The sequence below is a fragment of the Dasypus novemcinctus genome, chromosome 11 (genome assembly GCF_030445035.2).
Source record: "Dasypus novemcinctus isolate mDasNov1 chromosome 11, mDasNov1.1.hap2, whole genome shotgun sequence".
NCBI lineage: Eukaryota > Metazoa > Chordata > Mammalia > Cingulata > Dasypodidae > Dasypus > Dasypus novemcinctus.
In genome coordinates this window covers 123,353,797-123,378,831 of record NC_080683.1, presented here as the reverse complement: position 1 = coordinate 123,378,831, position 25,035 = coordinate 123,353,797, and the positions used below count along the sequence as shown (strand labels likewise).

The following is a 25,035-nucleotide window of genomic DNA, read 5'->3' as shown; positions in this document are numbered from 1 at the left end:
TCCTTGAGCGCATCAGCACTGCGCATGAGCCAGCTCCACACGGGTCAAGGAGGCCCGGGGTTTGAACCGCGGACCTCCCATGTGGTAGACGGACGCCCTAACCACTGGGCCAAGTCTGCTTCCCCTAATGTATTTTTTAATCTCATCTATCGTGTCTTTCATTCCTATAAGCTGTTACTTTTCTGTGCAGACTTTCAAATGGTTCTTTATGCTCTCTCAGTGTCTTGCTAATATCCTTTATCTCTTTAGTCGTGTTTTCCTTCATTCTTTTTTTTTTTGGTTTGGGTTTTTTTCCCCTGCGATTCTTTGAATTGATTTAGGAGAGTTGTGTGCTTATCATGGATTAATTGCTTAAATCCTGTGTGTCTCAGGGTATTTGGTTTGCTCCTTTGGCTGGGCTCTCTCTTCTTGTTTCCTAGTACGCCTTGCTAATTTTTTACTGGTGTCTCGGCATCTGAATACATTGGTGGATTTACTCTGATGGCCAATTTCTCTCTCTTGGCAGTTGTTTTTTTTCCCACAGCTCTTCTTTGATATTTGGTTCAACTTATTCTAAGTCTTTAAAATTGTCCAGCTCAGTTATCAAAATCAGGCCAGGGACTCACTAACGGGTGCAGCAGGCTTCCTCCCCGCAGATGAGGCAGAGCAAGCCCTCCAAGGCGCTTTTCTCCGTGCAGTTTCCAGACCAGCCAGCAGATGGCGCGCGTTGGCAAAGTGCCCCTTGGAGGCGCTTCTTTCACCCTCCTCCCTTGGCTGGCCAGAGCCGACACTCAAAGCAGGCTCTGCCTGCGGACTCCCCGAGAAGCTCCAGCCTCCCCTCCTTTTGCCGGACGGGGAGGAAGGCGTCTGCTCCCCTCTGGTGGGCTGCGGAGAGCTGGGGGGTTGCCCAGGTATCTTGGGGGGGCCCTTCCTGGCTGCTGGGGTTCGGTACCCCACAGCTGCTGCTCGGGGCTCTTGGTCTCACCATCCTCACCCTCCTGGGAGTCGCGCGCGCTGTCCTGGTCCGCTGACCACGCAGCAGGCCCCTCGGACTGCCCTTGGCTCTTTCTCGCTGGTTTTGTGAGACGCAGAACCTGCCTGCCCGCTCGGACGCCATCTTCCTTGAACTCACCTTAGGGGCCTTTAAAAAAGCTCTGGGACCAGAGTGGAGACTGGTGTGGGGGGCAAGGTCAGAGGCCAGGAGAGGGCAGGTGGTTGGGGGGGAGGTGGAGGGTCTGCAGCTTTCACATGTGGGGCGACACTGAGTGCAGGTGAGCCGCAGGTGAGGCTCCAGCGTCCGCCGAGAGGTCAGGGCTGGGAGCCAGTGGCAGCGAGGGACGGTACTGGACACCCCGAGGGTGGAAGGAAGGGCTCCAGGCCGTGATGGCTGGGCAGTACTGTCCCCCCAAAAGCCTTGTCCCAGGCCAAACCCCCAGCCCGTGACGTGGGCTTACTTGGAAATGGGGTCTCTGAAGACGGGCTTAGTGGTGGCCAAGCTGGAGTAGGGCGGGGCCGAGCCCACCAGGAGAGGGGCTTTGGACCAGAGGCAGAGGGGACAGGCATGTCACCACGCGGAGACGGAGGGGACTGGAGGGGCGCTGCCACCCACCAGAGCCCCGAAGGTGCCAGAGACCCCCGGAGCTGGTGAGCGGGAAAGGACCCCCTCACGGAACTGGGGGGCAACACATTTCTGCTGTTTTAGGGCCCGAGTCTGTGGTCCTTCCTGATGGCAGCCAGGAGACAAGGACAGGGGCTGGGGGAACGGAGGGGAGGGGCTGGGGGCTGGAGGGCAGAAAGGCCAGGGGAGGGGGGAAGGGGAAAGGCCAAGAGACAGGGAGGGGGGCGGAGGGGGGGGGCCAAGGGGGGGGTGGTACAGAGGGGAAAGACCTTCCCCACCATCTCAGCCTTCAGGGCCCAGGGAGGGCCTGCGGAGTCGGGGTTCCTGGAGGGCGAGGGCCCAGCTCTGCACCCAGCGCGCTGGTGTCCTGATGTCGTGGACACTTGGGGTAAGACAGACATGCGGTGTCCCGGCTTCCGTCAGCGTTAAAGGGCAGCGCGCTCAGTCTCCGCCCCGTGGAAGGGTGACAAGCGAGGCGATGGCTCGGGGCTGTCAAAAGACAGTAGCGCAGGCGTGCGCACACCCAGCTTAGCGCCCAGAGGCACGCACGAGCCCGGGCTCTGGGTGGGGGAGACACCCCGGAGAGCGGAGGCACCTGCGGGCAGCCGGGCCGGCGGTCAGGGCGGCGGTGAGCAGGTGCACAGCCGCGCCGGGCGAGCAGCGTGGGCCCTCGGCAGCGTGGGCCCTGGCAGCGTGGGCGAGCAGCGCGGGCCCCGGCAGCGTGGGCCCCGGCAGCGTGGGCCCCGGCAGCGCGGGCCCTGGCAGCGTGGGCCCCGGCAGCTGGGCGAGCAGCGTGGGCGAGCAGCGCGGGCCCCGGCAGCGTGGGCCCCGGCAGCGTGGGCGAGCAGCGCGGGCCCCGGCAGCTGGGCGAGCAGCGTGGGCGAGCAGCGTGGGCCCCGGCAGCGTGGGCGAGCAGCGTGGGCCCCGGCAGCGTGGGCCCCAGCAGCGTGGGCGAGCAGCGCGGGGCACCCAGGTCGGCCCTGGCGGGGGTGGGGGCGCCGCGGGGCTCCAGGGCCACTGCGCGCGGCAGCCTGGCTCCTGCGTGGGCGTTGCTTGGCGTGGCCGGAAGCCCGCCTCCTTCCCCCCCCTCCCCTCCCCCGCCACCTCCCCCTTCCTTCCCTCTCACCTCTCTCCCCCCTTCCTCGTCCTCCTCCCTCCCTCCCTCACTGCCTTGGTCCAAATAGCAGCGGGTGGCCCGGGAGAAGTCCCCACCGTGGTCCCGTGAACCCGCAGGTGGAAGCTGAGACCCCTCGCGCCACGCAGCGCTGCGGGCAGGAGGCGCAGGCGTGGCGGCCGAGCCCCTTCCACGTGGCTCCCGTGCGGTCTGATTGGGGCCGGCTGGAGGAAGGGCCACGACATATGCCGAGTGTTGCATGCTCTAATTTTCACCCAAGGTAGAACATTATGGGATGCTGAGCTGCAGAGGGCCGGCAGGTCGAAAGGGACGGCTGTGGGACCCCGTGTAGAGCTGCCGATTAGGGAGAGTGGACAGAGATCCCCAAGTGGCTATTAAAATAGGGCACAAAATGTCCTTTTAAGGGGCGCATTAAGAATTCCCGTTCTGGGGACGCTCACGGCTGGTGTTCTGGAAGCTGTGGTTTTAGAGCCTCCTTTCCCCCCTGGAGGGTAGTGTTCCCAGCAGAAGCTGCCTCGTCTGAGCACATCTGAGCCGCTCGTGCTGTTAATAAGATGCCTGATCCTGACGTGGTCCCTAGACCCTGGCATTCTAGGTCCTATTTGTTATTCATTTTTTTTTTTTTTAAGATTTATTTATTTATTTCTCTCCCCTTCCCCCCACCCCAGTTGTCTGTTCTCTGTGTCTATTTGCTGCGTGTTCTTTCTTTGTCCGCTTCTTGTTGTCAGTGGCACGGGAATCTGTGTTTCTTTTTGTTGCATCATCTTGCTGTGTCAGCTCTCCGTGTGTGTGGCGCCATTCCTGGGCAGGCTGCACTTTCTTTCATGCTGGGCGGCTCTCCTTACGGGGCGCACTCCTTGTGCGTGGGGCTCCCCTACACGGGGGACACCCCTGCGTGGCAGGGCACTCCTTGCGCACATCAGCACTGCGCATGGGCCAGCTCCACACAGGTCAAGGAGGCCCAGGGTTTGAACCGTGGACCTCCCATGTGGTAGATGGACGCCCTAACCACTGGGCCAAGTCCGCTTCCCGTTATCCATTTCTAATGGCTGCACTTCTTTGATAGCAGTTATTTTCAACTCTTCCACCCAAGGCCAGTCGTTGGGGAAGCAGATGGGCTCAAGCCACCGAGCTCCTGACTAACACATGGGAGGTCCCAGGTTTGGCTCCTGGTGCCTCTGAAAAAAGACAAGTGAGACAGAGTTGACATGATGGCTGGCACAGCGAGTGATGCAACAAGATGATGCAGCAAGAGACACAAGACGGAAAACATAATGAGAGACACAACAAAGCAGGGAGCTGAGGTGACTCAAGCAATTAGGTGCCTCCCTCCCACATGGGAGGTCCCAGGTTCAGTTCCTGGTGCTTCCTAAAAGGAAGACAAGCACACAATGAATAGACACAGCAAGTGTAGACTACAATGAGGTGGGGAGAAATACATAAATAAAATAAATCTCTTTAAAAATAAAAGCAAGTCATGCTGCGGTTGGAGATTCTTTGTCTACTTCAAAGAGAGGAGTAGAAACCTGTCTGATGGTAGAATTTATACCTAAAAAGCAAGACTGCGGTTACCCTATTTCAGTATTTTTAAGCTCTACGCAGTCTTCATCTTTTCCTGTCAAGGTAGGAACTTTGTATTAGAATCCTGCAAGACACTTGCGTGCCGCGTGACTGTATGGCACAGGGACTGCCTTAGCCTAATGACCAAGGCGTTGGTAGGAGAGGACCGCTGTGTCCAGGAGTCATGGGGAGGCTGTCAACGTGCTGCCCTCAACGTGCGTGACGGGCCGAGGCTGGGCTCAGGCGCCGCAGGGGGCCTCCCGCACAGGCAGGCAGGGCCCGGCATCACGGGTGCGCTGTCACAGGGCTTGAAGGGCCCCCACTGCGGCCCGGGGGCCCCGTCAGGCTTCCTGCGGGTTCTTGGGCCGTCAGGAGGCAGGTGCGCCAGGTACCGCTGGGTGGGAGCCCCACGGCGGGGTGCTGAGGGCGCGCGGTGCTGGGGCCGCCGGCAGTGCTCCTTCCTTCCCGGGGCCCTCTCCCCGGGGGCAGCGGGCTGGAGACAGGGCCCAGTGCCCCTCGGCTCCTGCCTCCAGAGCTTCCCAGCCCTCCGCGGGGACCCCGCCTCAGGGGTGGGGAGCTGGGGGCGGCTCTTCCCGCTCAGCCGTGCCTCCCACTTGGCTTCTTAAAGAAGGTCGTGGGCACACAGGAGGGGCCGCAGGGTCCCTCCCTCGTTGTTCCGGCCGAGCCCGCCGAGAAGAGCCGCCTGACCCCGAGCCCAGCAGCCAGCCCCGGGCTGAGTGGCCAGCAGCGCTCGTCCGCGGCCCCCGGAGCCGCGCCAGGCCTGCCCCGGGCGCCCTCACACCTGCTCATGGCCCGGCCACGCAGACGGCAGGTCCTCGTGACCCTCCATCACAGAGGAGGAAACCGAGGCCCGGAGAGGCGCAGCTGGTCACGTGTCCATGGTTCCCGCATTCAGGGGCCACACGCTGTCAATTCCCCCACCTTCGAGGAGCGCAGGTTCCGCCTCAGCCAGTAAGGGGCAAGGCGAGCGATCTGAAAACCCCGGGCCTGCGGATGGCCTCCCCGGTGAACGGTGATAACCGAGACAGCTCCTGGGTGACGGGGCCACCCTCGGGTACGCGCTCGTGGCAGGGCCTGCCGGGGGTCCACGGGGGCATGAGGGCAGGGGACGCCTACCCTGGACCCTGGAGACGGCCAGGGGCGCCCGGGGCCTGCCCGCAGGGCTCACCGAGCAGAACCAGGCGCCCACTGGCGTGGCTGCGCGCCGGGGAGGCACCGGCGGCAGGGCCGCCCTCTCCTCGTGGAGAATCCGAGGCCCGACGTGGCGGTGCTCGTTGGTTAAAGGACGAGGGGGACACACGAGCCCCCTGGCGAGGGCAGGAAGCCGAGAGGCTCCAGGCACGCAGGGCCCGGGTGCAGGGCCCAGGTGTGGGGAGCGCTGCGGCTCTGCGCAGGGAGCAAGGCACCCTCACTGGATTTTTGGATTGGAGTTTGTCATTTTTTTCCCCTCTCTACTCAGAGTTCTACACAAATGTTGCAAAATCAAGTGGTTGGCAAAAAATATGTATAATAGAGTACGAAAACTGATTGAGAGTTAAACATCAATCAGAAATATAAATAAAGGGATATTTATAATGTGATATCATTAAACTTACTTGAAAAATAAGACTTTTATTTTAAATTAGTCTATTTCACAAAATAAAAGGAATGGTCCAGAGTAAAAGAATGTTTCCAGGAACGTTATTTTATTGCCTCTAATTCTGTATGTCTTCTCCAACTTGCACACCTGTCTTTGCCACCATAACCAGCCCGGAATTGTTGAAAATAAAGTTTTAACCAAAACTGGACAATGAAGAGACAGGCGGAAGTGAGATAAACCCAAAACAAACCAACAAGAGCCAGAAAAGGTGCCCTTCTTTCTACGTGTATGCCATATTCACAAAATTAAAGTTGAAGCAACGGATCAGTATGTACACGCTTTAGTGAATATTAGTATTTAACACTTACATACATGTGCATACGTAATAAGTAAAAGGTAGATTTTAAATTATTCTTACCTAGGAAAAACATAAAATGTGACTGATACATATACTTCATCTTGTGTGCTTGTTCAATACTCAGTGCATAAAAATATTTGGTGAAAAAAATCCCAAAATAGATCCTGGTGCAAGATACAAAAAGTGAGAGAGAGAAGGAAGCAGCGCCCGGTGGGATGTTAAAAGGGGTGCTGTGCACAGCGCGCGCCCCCACCCAGGGCACTCCCAGCGTAAACCAGATGGCTTGTCCGAGGTGAAGGACTAGCGTTTCTCCCAAGGTCAGGTTCCCTGGAGGGTGACCAGAGTGGAGGGTGACCAGAGCCAAGCGTGCAGGACGGGGGGTGGATGAGGTGGGGGCAGCGCTCACCCGCGGACGCCACCTGCCTCCTCCTGCGCCCTCCCAGGTCACGCGCTGTGGCCGGCCGCCCTGCAGGCGGAGGGCAGGGCAGTGTCCCCGGAGCTTCAGGTGAGCAAGTGCCCAGGGGTCGTCTAAGGAACCTGTCCTTGCTGAAGAGACTTCAGGGGCACCGCGCGGCGCAGGGCCCGGGCTGCAGCTCTGGACCCCACATCTGTTCTTTCCCGAACATGCGGGGACCGCCAGGAGTGGGCCCCCTGCCCCACCCCGCGGGCTGGGGGGGGGGCTGCTAGTCGGCGCAGGGGCAGCAGCAGCAGCAGAGCGCGCGGCACGGGTTCCTCTTCTTGTACTGCGCGGCCTTGCGCACCTGCGCCTTGGCCTGGCCGGTGTAGTCGACCGCCTGCTGCACGTTGACCTCGATCACGTCCAGGGTGTCGGCCTGCTCCTCCACCAGCACGGCCATCTGCAGGAAGAGCTCGTGCACGTCGCGGATGCGGCTCTCGAGGCGCAGCAGCTCGCGGTGGCGGCTCTCGAGCTCGCTGAGCGCGGCGCGCGCGCCCTTCACGTCGGCCAGCAGGTTCTCGGAGAAGACGTCCCAGCGGCCCTGCTCGCACAGCGCCTCCACCTGCTCGGCCGCCACGTCCTTGCCCATGATCTCCAGCTGCCGCTGGATGCGCGCCTTGCAGTAGTCGCGCTGCCGCAGCTCGGCCTGGTTGTACTCGAGCAGCGCGTGCTGGAAGGTTCGGGAGAGCGCGTGGTGCTGCGCGCGCGCAATGCGCGCCACGGCCGAGTGCGCGCCGTGCTGCGCCTCCGCCCGCTCGGCCGCCGCCTGCAGCGCGCGCAGCTTGCGGTGCACCGCCTCGCCGCGCGCCTTGATGGCCTTGGCGATGGCGCTCGTGTCGCGCTTGATGCTGCTCAGCCGCCGCATGGACGTGAGGAAGCGCGCGTTCTGCTTGCCCAGCCGCTTCACGTCGGCCATCAGCTGCCGGCTGTCGTCCTGCAGCTCCTGGATGTCCCGGTACAGGGACTCCAGCTGGTGGTCCGTCTCGAAGCAGATGTCCTCGTAGGGCCCGTCGAAGGTGTAGTCGCCATCAGGGACCTGCTGGTCGTAGCGCCTGGACACCTCCAGGAGGTCAGCCAGCCGGTCCTTCATGTCGTCTGTGGGCAGAGGGACAGGGTCAGAGCTCCGCGTCCAGGGGGGTGGGGGGCTTCAGCTAAGGACATGGACTCTCCTTGGGGGGGGTGGCCCCTGCTGCACGCCTGTGTGCAGAGGGACAGCAGGGGCGCCAGGCAGGGTGGCCTTTGCACCCACAAGCGTCTCCGGTCCAGCAGGACAGGCGCCCAGGACTCAGCACTTTAAATGTTTCGACTGCTTTGGGAAGAAATCTTTTCCTTGCTTTAGGTTTTCCATTCCAATCAAAACAGAACCCGAAAAAGGACAAATAAAGACTTGACAAGATAAGGGCTTTTGAGTAAGGACAGTCTCCCTGCAGGCTTTGGGGTCAGCCCCGGATGGCGTCTGCCTCGGCACCAGCAAAACAACTCTGAAATTATGAGCAGCTTCGCTATGGCTTTAACAGCGCTCTCAAATTTTTTTAAAAAGGAAAACATGCTTGAAGTAAAACCACAACAAAATAAACAAAGACAAAAATCCAGTGGGGAAGTATAAAATCCAGACGTTGGAATGTCCCTATGCTTCTCCCTAATAGCGTTCACAACTATAAACATTTTTAGTGCTTTGGAAACACTCATATGAAAAATTTCAAGTGTGCACAAGTCTAGCAGCAATAATACAAATAATACAACAATGTCCCATTTACCTCGTGTGATGATTAGGTTCATTGTCCGCTCGGCTGGGTAATGGTGCCCAGTTTGGTTAAGCAAGCACTGGGCTAACTGTAACACCAGGGCATTTCAGGGGCTTTAATCATCAGTGAGTTGATTGTATAGATGGCTGGTCCCATCTACAATCAAGTGAGGAGATTGCTGTCAGCACTCAGAGACGTTTCATCCACTCAGTTAAAGGCCTTATAACGGGAAGTGATTTCAGCATCAGAGAGAGAAGCCTCATCTCTACTTCAGACAGCCCACGTCTCCCTGGAAACTCAACGAGGACCCTCCGCGGAGCCTGTGGCTTGCAGCCTGCCCTTCATAACTTGGACTTGTGCGTCCCCACAGTTGCATGAGGCAGTTTTATAAACTCCTACTATCTACAGGTATCTCCGGTCAGTTCTGTTTCCCTAGAGAATCCTGATAATACTCCTGTCGATGCTACCCAGTATGTGTCCACTCTTAATGGCTTCTTGGAACAAGCTGGCAGCTCCAGCAGAGTTGCCGTGTTCTTCTAAGGCAGCTCTGGGAACACCCTTGCTTAGCAAGGCAAAATAACAGTCTCTGCGTCCGTTGTTTTCCAAAGCTTTCACTCTTAGTAGCAGGTGTATGTGCCAACACACTGAACATTTTGCCCTTACCTAAGACTTTGTGAATAGGGAGATTCTCTTTCTACTCTATAATTTACAGATAAAATGGGGAAAAGTAGTAGCCTGAATGGCTACTCAATCTAGGATGGCTGTGGACCTCAGATTAAAGGCTTTTCTGAAGCTGAGCCATTAGTTTTATGGCATGACGAATGGAGTGCTGACAGCTTGGACTTAGCAATAAGTGGGCAACGGTGGAATATTAACCCTGACCTCTCATCTACCATGATCAGATCAGTATTTACATAAATTGACAGAAGTCTGGGCTGTTGGGTCCACGATGCTGACGGAACGAGCCATCCTGCTGAAAATGCCATTTCTGCGCCCTGGCAGCCAGAGTCAGCACCAGGCCATCCCGACAATGGGGAAGGCACCGAAGTGGCCGAGGCAGAGCGGCAGGAAGGGACCCCACCTGGATCAAAGCACGAAATGTAAAGACAAACCACAAAGGGGGGGAAACTGCAATACCTGGCAGGCGGCAGGTGAACACCCTCGATACAGCGAAATTCCTTATTAAGGGAGATAAAAAGATCACTCGCCAAAACAAAAAGAATGAGAGGCATTAGGAGGGTGAAGCGCCAGTGTGCGGCAGCCGCTCCGTCGGCCAGGTGCCGTCTGGGTGCTCCTCACGTGCTGCTTTAACCCTCCCCACGAAGCAGGTGTTGTCGTCGTCGGCGCTGCAGGTGCGTCGTGGCGATAACTGAAGAGGCTGACCCCGGAGCAGCCTCCTGCCCCGACGAGCCATCTTTTGTGAGCGTATAAAAGGGTCTTCACGTCACTATTAAACGTGGGACTGTAAGTTAGACCACTGAGACCTTTTTGCCCACCAAATTGGCTACAATTTCTTTATAAAAAAAAAAAGAATTTTAAAAACTGGGTGGGGATTTTCAAGAAATCACCAGTGCTGGTAGGAGGTAAGTGATAGAGGCTCTCCAGGGCAGTTTAGCAGTGTGCACCAAAGCTACAAGGTGTGTATCTGGGGGGGTGGGGGCAGGGAGAGGAGCAGGGTGTATGGGAATCCCCCTGAATTTTCCATGTATCATTTATGTCATATAAATCTTCTTTAAAAAGAAGAAATACTAAAGAAAGCTGTGCATCTGCTTTGATCCTTGTCCCTTTACCCTAAGGATCTATCAAACACGTGGCGCTCAGTGCTGTAAATACTCTCAATCCTGACCATCTCACAGACGTTCAGACGTAACTGAGGTGCGCAGGGAAGAGGCTGCGGCTGCTGCAGCCCCCGAGGCCAGGAGGCGGCTCAGCGGCAGGAGACGGGCCTTCTCTTAGGCAGGAAAAGCAAGTGAGGGCAAGAGCTGGTGCAGCACCGACCAGACGTCCTGAAAACGGGGCGACGAGCGCATCAGCGCGTTGGCAGCATTCGCCGAGCTATCGAAGGGGCAGTTCTTTCCATTCCTCGCGCTTCTGTGCATTTTCTGTAATTTTTACAATGTCCCTGTAGATGTGTGTAACTAAATAAACCCCACGAAACATTTCTTAAGGGCTAAGTCCGGAAGGGCCGTTCAGCGTGGAGTGTGTCAAACAAGTCACCCCATGTGCTCCCTGGGGAGCCCGTGGCTGGCCCCACAGGCGGAGCTGTGTCCCTGTGGAGCTGGCTCCAGTGTGGGTGGCAGGTGCGTGGACAGAGCAAGGGCGAGTCGAGATGACCACAGGACACGTGGTCTTGGCCACGACGCGTGGGCCACGGCACCGGGAGGGGACGGGCGGTCAGGGTCAGCGCCACCCGCTGCAATCTTTGGGGCCTCTTTTGGTTCCCCCTAGTCCCCGAGAGATACCCCACGTGTGCACCTGCTGTCCTAAGGCCGTGAAAAAGCTCCTTGCGGAAAGCACCTCTTTGCAAGGGGAAGAGCAGAGCACCGCTCGACCTGCTGTGGGGAACGCCACCAGGAAGAGCCCGCTCGCCAGCGGCCCAGCTCCCAGGTTGGGAGGGACGGGGCGGGACGGGGGTGGGGGGAATTCCAGGTCCTCCAGAGGCGCAGGAGGCCCGCCCCGGCTTCGAGCTCACCTTTGCCGGCCCAGCCCAGCTCCCAAATATTTGCTTCCAGAATGTCCCCTGGTGGCCTGGGGGCGGTGGGGGGCGCGTGAAGGGGGGCAGCATTAGGGAAACTACAACGGAAAGTCAACCAGAGGCTGCGATTTCTAAGACGGTCCCCAAAAGGTTAGAAATGCGCCCCTGCTGAAGGTTTACCAAAATGTCGAGGTGGGTGCAGAAAGAGCATCAAAATCGCCTGCACCTCCTGTAGCTTCTTACCCTGACGTCTTCAGAAAAGGGAACTTTGGCAAGTGAGAAAGAATCAAGCAGCCCATGGAGCTTGTGCCTCACTGTGACAAAGAATAAAGGAATGCGCGTCGGAAAACCGTACTCATCACTGGGCTAAACGAGTCCTGCTTTGACTCACAGGGAGATGAAGATTTCAAAAGAAAATCTACAGCCAACTACCAGAAGTCCACTTCTGCTGCCTACTCTTCTCTTGCGGCACCACGATGGCCTGTCCTGAGAACTCGACCCGGCAGGGCAGGAAGGGGAAATTGCTTTCACCCTCTTTTATTGGGCAATAAGATTTAAGGAAGAGAAAGCAAAAGAGCAGAGAGATGGGGGTGGTTCAGCGGCTCTCAAGCTTTAGGGGTCAACAGATTCACCTGGCGGGCTTCCCACACGGCAGGTGCCATCACGCCAGGGTCCCCAGTGCTGCACCGTTTCCACCAGAGCAGCCTGTCCATGGTTCCTCAAAGAATCCCCAGAGTCCACACAGGGAGCGTGTACAGACGGTTCTCTTACGACAAAGCTTCACTGTGGTTACGACTGGCCCAAGACCGTGCGCTGTGCTGGGATCCCAGGCTCAGAGCAGACCCTGGGGTAGTGACAGGCAGGGTGCTGGGAGAGCCTGGGGGACAGCGCTGGGGGTCTCGGGCAGCTCGTGGGCTCAAGAGTTCCCTTGACCAATGGAAACCAAAACGCTGTGCCATGTCATGTCTAATTTGGCTTTGGTCTTAGAATGTGAAGCAAACTGTCGACTGGAAAATACAGAAAAAGAAATCCACGTAGGAAAAAGACAATAAAGACAAAATTTTGAATTCAGTATAGAATGCATGTGCCTTGATTAAATGTAGACTTCACAACAAATCCACAGAGTGCTTTATGTATGATAAAATACATATAGCACTTGCCATTTTAACCATTTCAGTGTAAAATTCAGTGGCGTCAGTTACATTCAAGTGATGTGCAAACATCGCCACCATCTATTTCCAAGAGTTTTCATCATCCCAAAAAGAAACTACATACCCATTAAGCAATAACTCCCCATTCTGCCCTTCCCAGCCCTGTAACCTGTACTCTATTTGGTCTCTATGAGCATACCTCTCCTATATGTTTCATAGAAGTAGAATCCTAACATTGTCCTTGTGTGTCTGGCATCTTTTCCTTAGCGTAATGTTTTCAAGGTTTCTCCATTTGTAGCATGTACCAAAACGTCATTCTTTTGTACAGCTGAATAATAGTCCATTATATGGTTATACAATATGTCTGTTTAAGCCCCTATTTTCAATTCTAAGGGGCATATACCTAAGAGTAGAATTGCTGCATCATATGGTAATTCTGTGTTTAACTTTTGAGGAACTGCCACACAGTTTTTCACAGCAGCTGTACCATTATACATTCCCACTAGCAACGTAGCAGGGCTCGTTTCCCATGGAGTACTGTTCAAAAAGAAATCAATGGAGTTTCCAGAATCATCAGTGGCCTTTTCTTTTCCAACTTGTAATACAAGTTAGAATCCCACAAGACTTTTTAATTCCTTTTTCTTTTTTTTTAAAAAGCTATTTTATTGAGATACATTCACATGCCATACAATATATCCAGTGTCCAATCAATGGCTTTTAGCATAATCACATTGTTGTACATTCACCTTAAAACATTTTAGATCAATTTCATTACTCCAAAAGAACTCCACATCCCTTGGAAGTCACCACTCAATTCTCTATCCTTCCCCAGCCCTACATAACCACTAATGTAATTCCATCTTTACATATTGATTTATATTTACATTTCATGTAATTGGAATCATACAATATGTAGTATTCTGTGTCTGGTTTCTTTCAGTTAGCATAATTTTTTTTTTGCGTGATAGTAACATCTTGTGACATTAACATACACAATATTTGTTCAATTTTAAAGAAAAATAGTCTTTCATATGCAATATCACATATACTAATATTTCATACGAGGTTTTACTGTGCTATATAGCTCCATGCTACGGTTTTTAGTTTTCCTTTCAGTAATATACATTAACTTAGACTTTCCCTTTCAACCTCTGTCATACCTATATAACAGTCCTGCTAGTTACAAACACTATGATGTGCTTTCGCCATTTCTACTCATTTCCAGAGATGAACACACACAACCTTCTAACAAGTTAATCCTCAGGTCTATTCTCTAACCACATTCTAATTTCTGGTGACATTCTAGTTATTTAATCCATGAGTTTACACAGTCTATTTAGTCCATAGTAGCACAATCATACAGTCTTTGTCCTTTTGTGTCTGGCTTGCTTCGCTCAGCGTAAGGTCCTCCAGGGTCACCATGTTGTCACATGCTTCATGACTTCATTTCTTCTTACCTCTGCTGTCTATTATTTGATTTCTATTCCATTCCATTGTAATATGAACAGGTGCTTTGTATAATTTCAATCTTTTTATATTTATTGAGACCATCCTTGAGAAGTAACATGTCCTCTGTCCTGGAGAAAGATCCACGAGCAATTGAGAAGGATGTGTAACTGTTGATTTGGGATGCAACATTCTGTATATGTCTGTTAGGTCTAGCTCATTTATCATATTGTTCCAGTTCTCTGTTTCTTTGTAGATCTTCTACCTAGTTGTTCTGATGATGTGAGTGGTGTGTTACAATCCCCAACTATTATTGCAGAGATGTCTGTTTCTCCCTTCAGTTTTGCCAGAGTTTGCCTCATGTACTTTGGGGCAACCTGATTGGTACATAGACATGAATGACTTATATCTTCCTGGTGGGTTGTCCCTTTTATTGACATATAATGGCCTCTGTACTTCTCATAACTGTTATGCATTTAGAGTCTGTTTTGTCCGACATTAGTAAGGCTACCCCTTCTCTTTTTTGGTTACTGTTTGCATGGAGTATCTTTTTCCCACCTTTCACTTTTAGCCGGTTTATATCCCTGGATCTAAAGTGAGTCTCTTGTAGGCAGTATATGGACGGCTCATTTTGTTTTTTTTTTAATCCATTCTGTCAGCCTATATCTTTTGACTAGGGAGTCTAATCATTCACATTCAATGATATTACTGCAAATGCATTATTTACTTCCATGATTTTATTCTTTGGCTACTTACTTTGTCATATCTTACTTTTGTCTATCTTTTTACTCTTTTAGTTATCCTTTCTTTTTTTTTTTTTTTTAAAGATTTATTTATTTATTTAATTCCCCTCCCCTCCCCCGGTTGTCTGTTCTCTGTGTCTATTTGCTGCGTCTTATTTCTCTGTCCGCTTCTGTTGTTGTCAGCGGCACGGGAAGTGGGGGTGGCGCCATTCCTGGGCAGGCTGCACTTTCTTTCGCGCTGGGCGGCTCTCCTTACGGGGGCATTCCTTGTGCGTGGGGCTCCCCTACACGGGGGACACCCCTGCGTGGCACAGCACTCCTTGCGCGCATCAGCACTGCTCGTGGGCCAGCTCCACCACACGGGTCAAGGAGGCCCGGGGTTTGAACCGCGGACCTCCCGTGTGGTAGACGGACGCCCTAACCACTGGGCCAAGTCTGTTTCCCTATACTTTCTTCTATTCCTGCCTTCTACATGCTCCTCCAAGCCTCTCACTCCAGTCTTTTTCTTTCAAGCCATATTGTCTTTCAACTCATTAATTTGATTTTGGAAATTTGTGTGCATCTCATTGATTAGTTATCTCAAATCCTGTGTCCCATCTGGGGCTTTGAGATATTCCCTTGCTTGGGCATTCCTTCCATTTTAACAGTATGGATTGTAATTTTTTGCTGATGATCAGGCATCTGTTATGATGGTTAGTTTATTCTGATGCTCAATTTCTCTCTCATAGGGGTTTAATGGTGGGAGGCTGTGTTACTGCCTTTCTGTGATTCTAGGTTCCCCCTGTTCTAGGTCTTGAGGATTGGCTCTGTTAGTTGCTAAAATCTGGTCCCTGGACCTTGCAATGAGCTGCAGACCTGCTTCCAAGGGCCTTGGGGAGGGAGGCTCTGAAGCCCAGAAAAAGCCTCTCTTATTTACTTTTAATGTCCTCCCATGTACTTCCTTGGCTTTCCAGCAGATGGAACTCCTTAGAAGCTCTTTCAGTTCATAAACCTGGCTGGAGTCTGTTCGCTGCAATATGCTGTACCAGATCAATGTGACAGAGGATCCTGCCTGGAGGCGAAGAGCCTTGTAATTCAGGCTTTCTCAGAGGTCGTTCTCCAGCCTTTGCTAGCAGTCCCCTCTCTTTTCCGGGTGGGAAGTAATTCCACTCCCCTCTGAGTTCTCAACAACCAGTCCTGGTTAGCAGGGAGAATGATTGAGAGGGTTGCATCTCTTTAAGCTCTCTCTTTTTTAGTTTGAAATAAATTTTACTTAAATGTTAGAATAGAACATATACCATTCATAAGAAGTCACAAAATCTCTACAAAACAATTGCCAATCTTTGGGCCATTTTGTAATACTTTCTATGCAGACTTGGTGTCTGTGTAATTCTGCTGTGAAATAGGGTCTATAAAATATTTGCTTTTGAAAGCATCACAATGTTAACTTGGGGCAAAACATTCAGTTTAAAACTGAAATCTCTGCACGCAAGTGAGTAAACTCAAAGTGTCAGATAATTTTGGTCTTTGAGAGCATGCCTGTAGTTTAAAAAAAAAAAAGACTGACTTTGCATCTCTCAGGGCAAACAACGGCAGGGCTGACGCAGCCTGGAGGTGCTCTTGGGACACTGTAGACCAAATTTACCCGTCAAAATCTGCATTGTCCTTAGGCTGCATTGCCCTGTCTCCCTTTTCCTGGGCAGGTGGATCCCCGCAGCCCCCTCTGTCTTAGCTGCAGGCCAGATGCTGGAGAATTCTCAGCTCTCTGCTCGCAGGCAGGGGACAGACGCCGGTGTTTCTACTCATGGAGCGCTGACACCCCTTTCCTGTGCCCCTCCTCTTCTGGCTGGTGTCTAGCCTCCACTGGTGTCCTGGGCCCTGTAACTTTTTCCCCCCAGGTCATTTCCACCTCTCCTCTGGCTATTTTCCTAGGAGAGGAGAGAGTTCCGGTCTTTCCAATCCTCCATCTTCCTACAAGTCAGTCCTTTTTCTGGTAGACAAAGTTCTTTGAGTCACCGATTTTAATCTCATTGGATGGTTGGGTTTCAAATATCCAAGCAAACAAATGATTATTTTTGGCTGACACTTTTTATACAAGGTAGAGAAATATCTCAATTATGCAACATCATCAAGGTATGAGATTTTCCCCCATATAAGTGATTTTGCAATAACTGAGGCTTCTCCCTTGAAAGGCAAAAGATAGTTACTCATTTTTGTTGGAAATCTTCTAAAGTGCATTAAAATACTTCATTGCTGCCTTCAAGAGAGGAAACTGAACACAATTCACTGATGACTCAAGCGGTCTCTATTAACACTTAGGACACTGGGGGGATGCATTTTTGTTTGCTTTAAAGTGTTTTGCCCTCAAGGTTAAAAATGTCAAGCTCTATCTCAACGAGCACTGTATACCATCACAACAGCGCTCTCAGCTTCACACGGACTGTGGCAGGCCGAGGAATCAGATCCCCAAGCGTTTAATCATGTGAGCCGCAAGTGAGTCAGCAGTCCTCAAGAAGAAAACCTAAGACGTAAACCACCGGATAGAAGCTACCTGATGTCCGGGGCAAACTGAGAGGCCGCTACGGGCCAGTCACTGTGCTGGACACGTGACAGGTAATCCATGCACAGTCTCCACAGGAACCTTCCGTGCGGAGCACTGTAGCTTCCCGCTGAGTATAGCTGGGTCTAGGAAAGTTGAGATCCCAAGCCAATCACAGTCAGTGAGAACAATGGGATTTGAACCCACGTCTCCCCTTCCTACGGTGCCCCGGGCTGAAGCGGCATGAAGAGCGAGGCTGGGTGGCGTTAGTGTCCTGAAAGGAAAGCATTCTTCTCTGCCCTCCTGCTCCTCCTGCTAGGGGCCTGCAGTCGTGTGTTCAGTGGCGGCTCTGGAAGGAGAAGTTGTCCACGGTCGCCCAGCCACCCCTTCTCTTGAAAGTGGGTCTCCCAGAGAGCCGAGGCCTCCTCCGCTCTGCTCCTCGGTGGGTGGGGGAGCGGCCACCTCCACTGGCGAGCCCCTCATGCTACGAGTTTGTCTTTATCCATGACTGCCTTTCCCCGCTTGATTGGTGGAACCCAGGGCAAGGAACACTACTTACTGTGCTCTTGCCCCGATCAACCCAGTAACCGTGTCACTAAGTCAGAGATGGTGACTCAGTAATGATCATCTTGCTCAGTGCTTTAATTTTACAGAGAAAAGAGACGCTTGCTCTACTTGAGTGGCCTACAGAGGGTCACTAGGAAGAAAGACATTGTTACAAACAGACACTTCTGCTTAGATTAATAGAATTCCCACACACAGAAGAATTTCCAGAAACCTGGCATGTATTAGGACCTCAATAAATGATAACTCTTAATTTTACTTTTTAGTACCAGATAGTATCTGAACTATAAAATCGTCCTACTTTTGCATGTGTGTTTTTTTAGGAGATGCCAGAGACTGAACGCAGGACCTTGTACGTGGGAAGCAGGCGCTCCTCCCCACTTCATTACCTGACCTCCTAAATGCTCCTTTCTTTCCCCCTGAATTTGTACAGTCTTTGGGGAAGGCTGAAAAAAAAAAACAAAAAAAAAAACCCCACCCACGCACCCTTTGCAGCCCCTTTCACCAAGAGGTAGTGGCCGTTTCTCTTCTTGATGAGCTCAGCTGTGAGACGGGGACTCGCTTTGGCCATGAGCCGCCAGCCCGTGTGGCGAAAGCAGGGGCCTGGAGGGCTCTGGGGCACAAGGGCCGCCCTGGACAGCGAGGCCGCTGCGGGAAGAAAGCCAGGCCAGCTGGCAACGCGGCCGAGCCCCAGCTCAGCTCAGCAGGAGCGAGCCCACCGCGGGTGGCTCGGCCACCCCACCGCCACGTGAGGCGTGACACAGCCTGGCGCTGCAGCCTCTCAGACATGGAGTGCTTCTTACGCAGCACCAACGAACGGGCCTCGAGGCTGCGCCCAGAGGAGGCCTGCCGCCACAGCCAGCACCTTCGACAGCCAGCTTCCGGACCAGACCCCGGGCGAAGGCTGGAAAAATCCAGAGGCAACTGGGAGCAAAATCTGGAAAAATGGCAAACGCTTATGGAAGCTGGAAACGTGGTGAGGAAGGTGCTAGAACCAGCTGGGGGAAAGGCCACCCCCCACAACGCAGCAGCAAAACAACGGGCCAAGGGGCTGCCTGGGCAGCTCGAGGGATGGAAAATGCCCGAGTGCTGGATCTAGCTCCGCAGTTCCCAGGAAGGACGCTCAGGACGTGTGCCGAGAGCTCTCGGCGGCACCCGACGGGCCCTTCCGGAGACGGAGAGAAGCTGGAGATGGGGCTGTGCAGCCGGCAAGCTCCACGTCGAGGAGACGCGTGAGGTCAGAGCCCCTGAGATGGGAACCAAGACCTGTCCCCCCAGTCTCTCCCGCTGGGAAAGGCTCCCAGAGCCCCGGGGAGAAGCCTGCGGGGCGGGGGTGTGCCCGCGGGGCCCCGGCCAGGACGGGAGGGCCCAGGGCTCCTGGGGGCTTCTGGCGCAGAGACCCCTGTGTCCCCTTTCTGGGAGCTGCCGTGACCAAAGACGACGAGGTGGGCAGCTTCCGACAGCAGAGGCGGCCGCCTCTCGGCGCCGAGGCCTGGGGCTGAAGCCGCGGCAGGGCCAGCACCCTGAAGGCCGCGGCCCGTCCTCGTCCCGGCTTCCGGACCCGGGTGCCCCTCGCGGGGGTCCGGCCCTGCCTCCCATCCACGCCGCCTTCCTCCTCCTCTCTCCGCGCCTCCACCCCCTCTGCCTTTCTCCTCTGAGGACACTGGGCACTGGCTTTGGCCCCCGACGTCCAGGAGGACCTCAAGTGCTCCGCACCCTTCCGTCCGCAAAGCCCCTTTGCCCAGCAAGGCTGCCTGCGCGTGTTCTGGGAACAGGGGCGTATCTTCTGGGGGCCACCTCTCAACCCGCTGCGAGCTGTCCCGATTCCTAGGAAACCCCCTCGGCGTGTAAGAGGGCTGCACTGACCCGAGGCCCCACAGGTGGAGAGGCCTTTCCAGGAGCAGGGACTGGGCCAAAGGGCCAAGGGCGGCCCTTTCTGACAGGACGGGGACACGGTCTCAGGGGTGGGGCCGAGTGTGCAGGAGGCCCGGCCACAGGGCAGGGTCCCCACCCAGGCCCGCCCGTGGCCGGGGTCGGGGCCGCCACACATGCCTGGCCCGAGGGAGTGGCCCGTGCAGGGACCGCGGCGTGTCCTGCTGTTGCCATGCAGTCCCTTTTCCCTCCCCCACCGTATGCTGGGGTGGGGGCAGATGACATCCCGGGGGGCACTGCGCTCAGCGCAGGAGCCACCTGCTCCACAGCCCCGTGTGGGGGAGCCCGGCCTGCCCCCCGTTCCGGGCCACGTGGGGTGTCAGGGGACGCTGGGAAGGGCTGGGCATGTTTTTCGCATTCGAGAAACGCGAATCGTTTTTGCCAGAGGCAGATGACAGCAAATCCCAAAAACAGCCACAAACCCAAGCAGCTCCTCCCACCAAGACGCGGTGTCCATCTTCTGCCCCTGGAGTCTGGCGTGGCCACGGGACTCGCTGTCACAGGCCCCGCGGACAACGCGATGGGGGCAGAGGTGGCCAGGGAGAGCACGGGCAGGAGAGCGGGCTGGGGACACTGCAGCTGTCCCGCAAAGGCCCTGAGCTGCCCGCTGGGCGAGCGCGGGGCAGAGGCCGGGCCTGGAGGTGCCCGCGGCACCCGGTGCGCCCAGGCCGGGCCGAGAGCCTGCGCTGGAAGGGCACCTGCTGCGTGCACAGCGGCCCAGCGCCCCAGCGGGCCTGCCTCTGAGAGGGGGACCCCCGGGTGACTCGGATGTCCTGTGCACTCCAATTACAGAGCACGGCTGTGACTTCCAACCCCACGCACAGGCCATGTCACGTGCTGCTGGCGCGCGTCACCCACCGGGTGCCCGAACTGTCGTCTTGATTTTCATTCAGTAGCGATTTCTGACATTCCTGCATCCAGAACGTACGCAAAGGCGAACGCGAAGCTCATGCGTAAGAGGGACGTGTGCCTCCGAACATGGCCGAGGCCAGCCCTTCCTTTCCTTTTGAGGACTGTGGTCAGACTCACGGTGCGGAAAAGATGCTACAAAAAGATTATCTCACACACAGGCAGCCGCCTCCCAAGCCGGTTCTGCAAATGCTGTTTGTGGACCCAGAGCTGGGGAGTGGAGCCAGGGTGGCGCAGCCACGGCTGGCTAGGGTGGCGGCCGAGCGGAGACCCTGGAGGGCCAGGCTGGAAATGCGGGGAGAGGGGCCCAGGGTCCCACAAGGCTCCAGTGTTCAGATCAAAATAACGGGGCAGGCGGGCGAAGCTCAACTCTCCCCCAACCCCCGCCCCCATCCCCACGCCACATACTGACCTCCCTCTTCCTTCACAGACCAGCTGCAGGAGTTTCTTGCTACCACATTACAGAAACCGGACGGGCCAGCACTTTGTCAACTGGCTCCCATTTGGGGGTGGCAGGAGACAGCGGCTCCAGGTTCAAATCCCACTGCTGCCACCAGCCTGGCCTTCTTTGCTGGGTTCAGGGTGCCCCAAAGGAGAGAGGGGGACCCCTACCAGTTCTGAGCTTTCCCTGCGTAAGCCACGTGCACAGGTCCTGGGATTAAGTGAGACACCCAGCCAAGCTCTCCAACCAGCGCTCCCCACAGCCACCTGCTGTTCCAGGCAGGAGGTTTAGTTCACTCAGATGCCCAGTATCGACTCAGGAACGACGGGCATCCTTAGAGCACCTGCCATGCGCAGCTGCACAACAGCGGCTGCCCCCTCGCCTGGACCGGACGTGGACGTGACGCCGGGGGCTTACTGTAGCACTGGGGTTTTAAATCACTTTTGTCCCAGTCCTTTTTAAGGACAATCTTTCAGTGGTTCCTGGTTATAATAGCAACCTGAGCTCTTTGTAAAAATACTACCAATAATAATAATCAGATACTATGGAACTGTTTTCCTGGAAAGTAAACACACCCCAGCAGCTAATATAATGAAACATTATAGTATATAAAATAATCGGTGGTAACCATCTTTTCCAGCTCCCCCATATCCTTTTCTACGTGAAAGGCCGTGAATACTTAGGACACAGCTTAGGGCAGGACGGACTATGGGGCTGGGAATTCGAGGACGCTTCCCTGAGCAGCCGCAGGGCTCTTCCCACCCTCAGGCCGCAGCTCAGCCCCCACTGACCTTCCATCAGCACGCTTTTGTGCAGGTTAAAAGAACGCCTCAGGCAATCTGGGAAGGAAAGGACATCTGGTCTGAGGACGTCAAGGTGGTCACACCCCAGGACTGTGAAAGAGCCGCAAGGACAGACATCTTTTGGGAACAGAGTAACAACCTTTTTTTTAGGAGTTACAAGGGATCAAACCTGGGACCTCGTACTCGGGAAGGAGGCGCTCAACCCCTGAGCTACACCCGCTCCCCAGATGAACGACTCTACTTCTGTAAGCATCGTGGAGCATTTCCCCATAAACGTCTCGTGGAGGTAAACACCACCCCTCCCCTGCCCCACCCGTTACTGAGCTTTCCACTGGGAGAAGGGACGTATGGGGGGTGCCTCAGCCAGCTGGCGTGGGTCCTGCCGGGACCTGAGCGTGTGGGAAAGCATGCGGGGCGCAGAAAGGGGTCGAGCATGGCTTCCGTTCCCAGCCTGAACGTGGCCTCCAGTCTGCTTCGCCCGGTACTTTATGCAAGATGCTACAAAGACGAGTCCTTAGGAGCACGTGCGGAACGTGGGACCTCAATTGTCCTGGAAAACCTAGTGACCGTCTTATAACCGGTTCCTACGTTTTTTCTATAACTCAGGTGGCAGCATTTCACACCCTATCTTCAGCCAGAACCTCAGCAGAGTATGAGTTAGACCCCTTCCGTTTCCTGGAAAACAGAGGCCCAAGATAGCAAATGGGGATTTTTATTTCAAAGAGAAAATCTCACATTATGCTTAGCAAGGAAGAGAAATAAAAAATAACTCCTTGCAAAACAAAACTAGGAAGTGGATGTGGCTCAAGCAACTGGGTGCCCGTCTACCACATAGGAGGTCCCGGGTTCGATGCCAGGGCCTCCTGGGGAAGGCAGGCTGGCCAATGTGCTGAGCTGGCTCACATGGAGAGCTGGCCCACGTGGAATGCTACCCCACGCAGGAGTGCTGGTCCACGTGGAGAGCTGATGCAGCAAGATGACGCAACAAAAAGAGACAGAGAGGAGCGATAATAAGAGATGCAGCAGGCCAGGGAGCTGAGGTGGCGCAAGAGAATGATCGCCTCTCTCCCACTGCAGAAGGTCCCAGGATTGGTTCCTGGAGCCACCTAATGAGAAGACAAGCAGACACAGAAGAACACACAGCAAATGGACACAGAGAGCTGACAATGCAGGGAGGGGGAGAAATAAATCTTAAAACAAAAAAAACTAACAAACCAAGAGGTAGTACTGATCAAATTTCTTATAAATTGACACCAACTTAAACGATTCCAGGTAATAACTGCACTGTTTAGTGCTATATAGATGCAGTGGCTATAGGTGTTCGAAGAAAAAAAGTCATACAGACCTTTTAATCTTAAAAGAATGTAAATGTTTCCTTTACTCATGAGTTTTTATTTTGGATAAAAGAGATGTCACTCCTTTGAAGTGATACTGGTAATGTGATTAATAGAAATCAGGATAACTTTCCTTTAGTCCAATTGTAGAAATTTCATAAAGAATACCATCATTTGTTCTCTCATTAACAGACTGTTAGTATCTGTGTAGTCTCCAACCATGAAATTCATACAATTTTAAATACAGTATGTTTAATTTTTAATTACTAATGTGTATTTATGATTAGATTTAATGTAACACTAGAATATCTCAATTCAATTAGCTAAAATATGCAACAACAGAGAAATAATACCATCTGATAGGCTTATAAACCAAGTTGAGAAACTTGTTAAATAGTTAATAAGTAATAAAAAATATGTGTTCTGAAATCTTCAGCTTTGGGGAATGAACAATGGACTAAAGCAGACTTACTATTGTTCTACTACAGACTTATTGTTATCCTAGCAATGGAAGAACCTGTATCACTGATATGAAGGCAGTGGCCACCAGAGGCTCTGAGGGGAGGGAGAGCAAAAAGCAGATAGAATATGGGGACATTTTCAGGACATCTGAATTGTCCTGCATGACACTGCAATGACAGATACAGGCCATTATATATTTTGTCATTACTTACAAAATTGTGCGTGACAGAGTGTAAACTATAATCTGTAACCCATGGTTAGTGGCAATGCTTCAATATGAGTTCAGCAATTGTAACAAACGTACCGCACTAATGAAGGATGTTGCTAATGTGGGAAAGTGCGGGAGGGGGAGGGAGTGGGGCATATGGGAATCCCCTATATATTTTTTCACTATATTTTTTATGTATCATTTATGTAATCTAAAGTTTCTTTAAAAATAAATTAACTTTTTAAACAAGAATATGTGGTTGATATCCTTGTTCATACATTTCAGGAAACATGTTTGCACAGGCTTCGATGAGGGGGGCTTTAATTCATGTGTTCATGCAACAAGTTTTTATTGAGTACCTACTATGTGCTACTGTAAGACAATGGCATTGGCTTGGGGAGCAAGAAAGACATGGTCCCAGTCCTTTAAAAATACTCTTTTGGATAAGAAAGAATTGAAATTTTTAAAAACTTGAAATAAGATTTCTGATGCTGCCATTTAAAACGGAGACGGGGCTGAAACCAGAAGTGACGTGCGCAGCTTCCGCATGATGAGCTCTCTGGGAGAAGGCTCACCACGCATTTAGAAACAGAGTTTTGAAGGCTGTGGGGAGTGCACCTTCAGGTTCTGTATTTACAAGACCTTTCTGAATTTCAGTAACTGAGGTCAGCTATGGCATCAAAGGTAGAATAATCCCATGTTTAAAAGTCAAACAGATCCCCAGTTCCAGGTAGTGGGAAGAATATTGCTAGTCTCAGTTAAGCTCTGAGATTAATTTTCAGGATGGACTTCCCAACAAACGGAAGCATTTTCCTAGGTAACACTGAGGTTTTTCTCATGCTGGTAAACACACACCCCCTCCAGGAACAGCAGCAGGAACAGCTGTCAGTTACCGCTGAGGCATCTGCTTCCCTCTCGCCGCCCTCCACTGGTGCGTCTCCTGCCCCGCCTTCCTTCTGGAGGCCCCCAAGCAGTCTGGCCCCTCCCCTCTGTATCCCTATTCAAATTCAAACTCACCCCCTGGACATCAGTCCTGTGTTCCAGCCTCTACTTTTTAAGGCAATAAATGGCTCTTCTGGGATATCTATCTCTTCTTATGTGCTAGTACCTTGACGTATTACTCCACCTAGGGAAGTGATTGTATTTTTAAAAGACATCTTCTACATTCTGGTTAAAAATGGAGGATCAGACATTACTTTTAGGCCATGACAAAACCTCTCTGAAGGGACTTTTAAAAAGGGATAAGCCAACTAAGAAAATGGAGAGAAGAGAGCAGCAACGAGAGTTTGGACATCGAAAAGCATATGGACAAGAGATAACTGGCCCAAAGATTTAGGATTTAGGAAAGTTAAATCCTAAGCTAGCACTGAGAAAGG

The 25,035-nt window shown here is 53.2% G+C and overlaps 1 protein-coding gene across 2 annotated transcripts in view; it reads right to left on the bottom strand.

Annotated features, from left to right (window-relative positions):
• Positions 1-5,895: 5,895 nt before the first annotated feature.
• STX11 (syntaxin 11) overlaps positions 5,896-25,035 on the bottom strand; it is a 40,249-nt gene continuing 21,109 nt past the window's right edge. For both annotated transcript variants that reach the window (XM_004452038.4, XM_012522748.4), the window contains exon 2: positions 5,896-7,802. In XM_004452038.4, the coding sequence (XP_004452095.2) occupies positions 6,934-7,802 (869 nt within the window). In that variant the 3' untranslated portion in view covers positions 5,896-6,933. The remainder of the gene's footprint in view (positions 7,803-25,035) is intronic.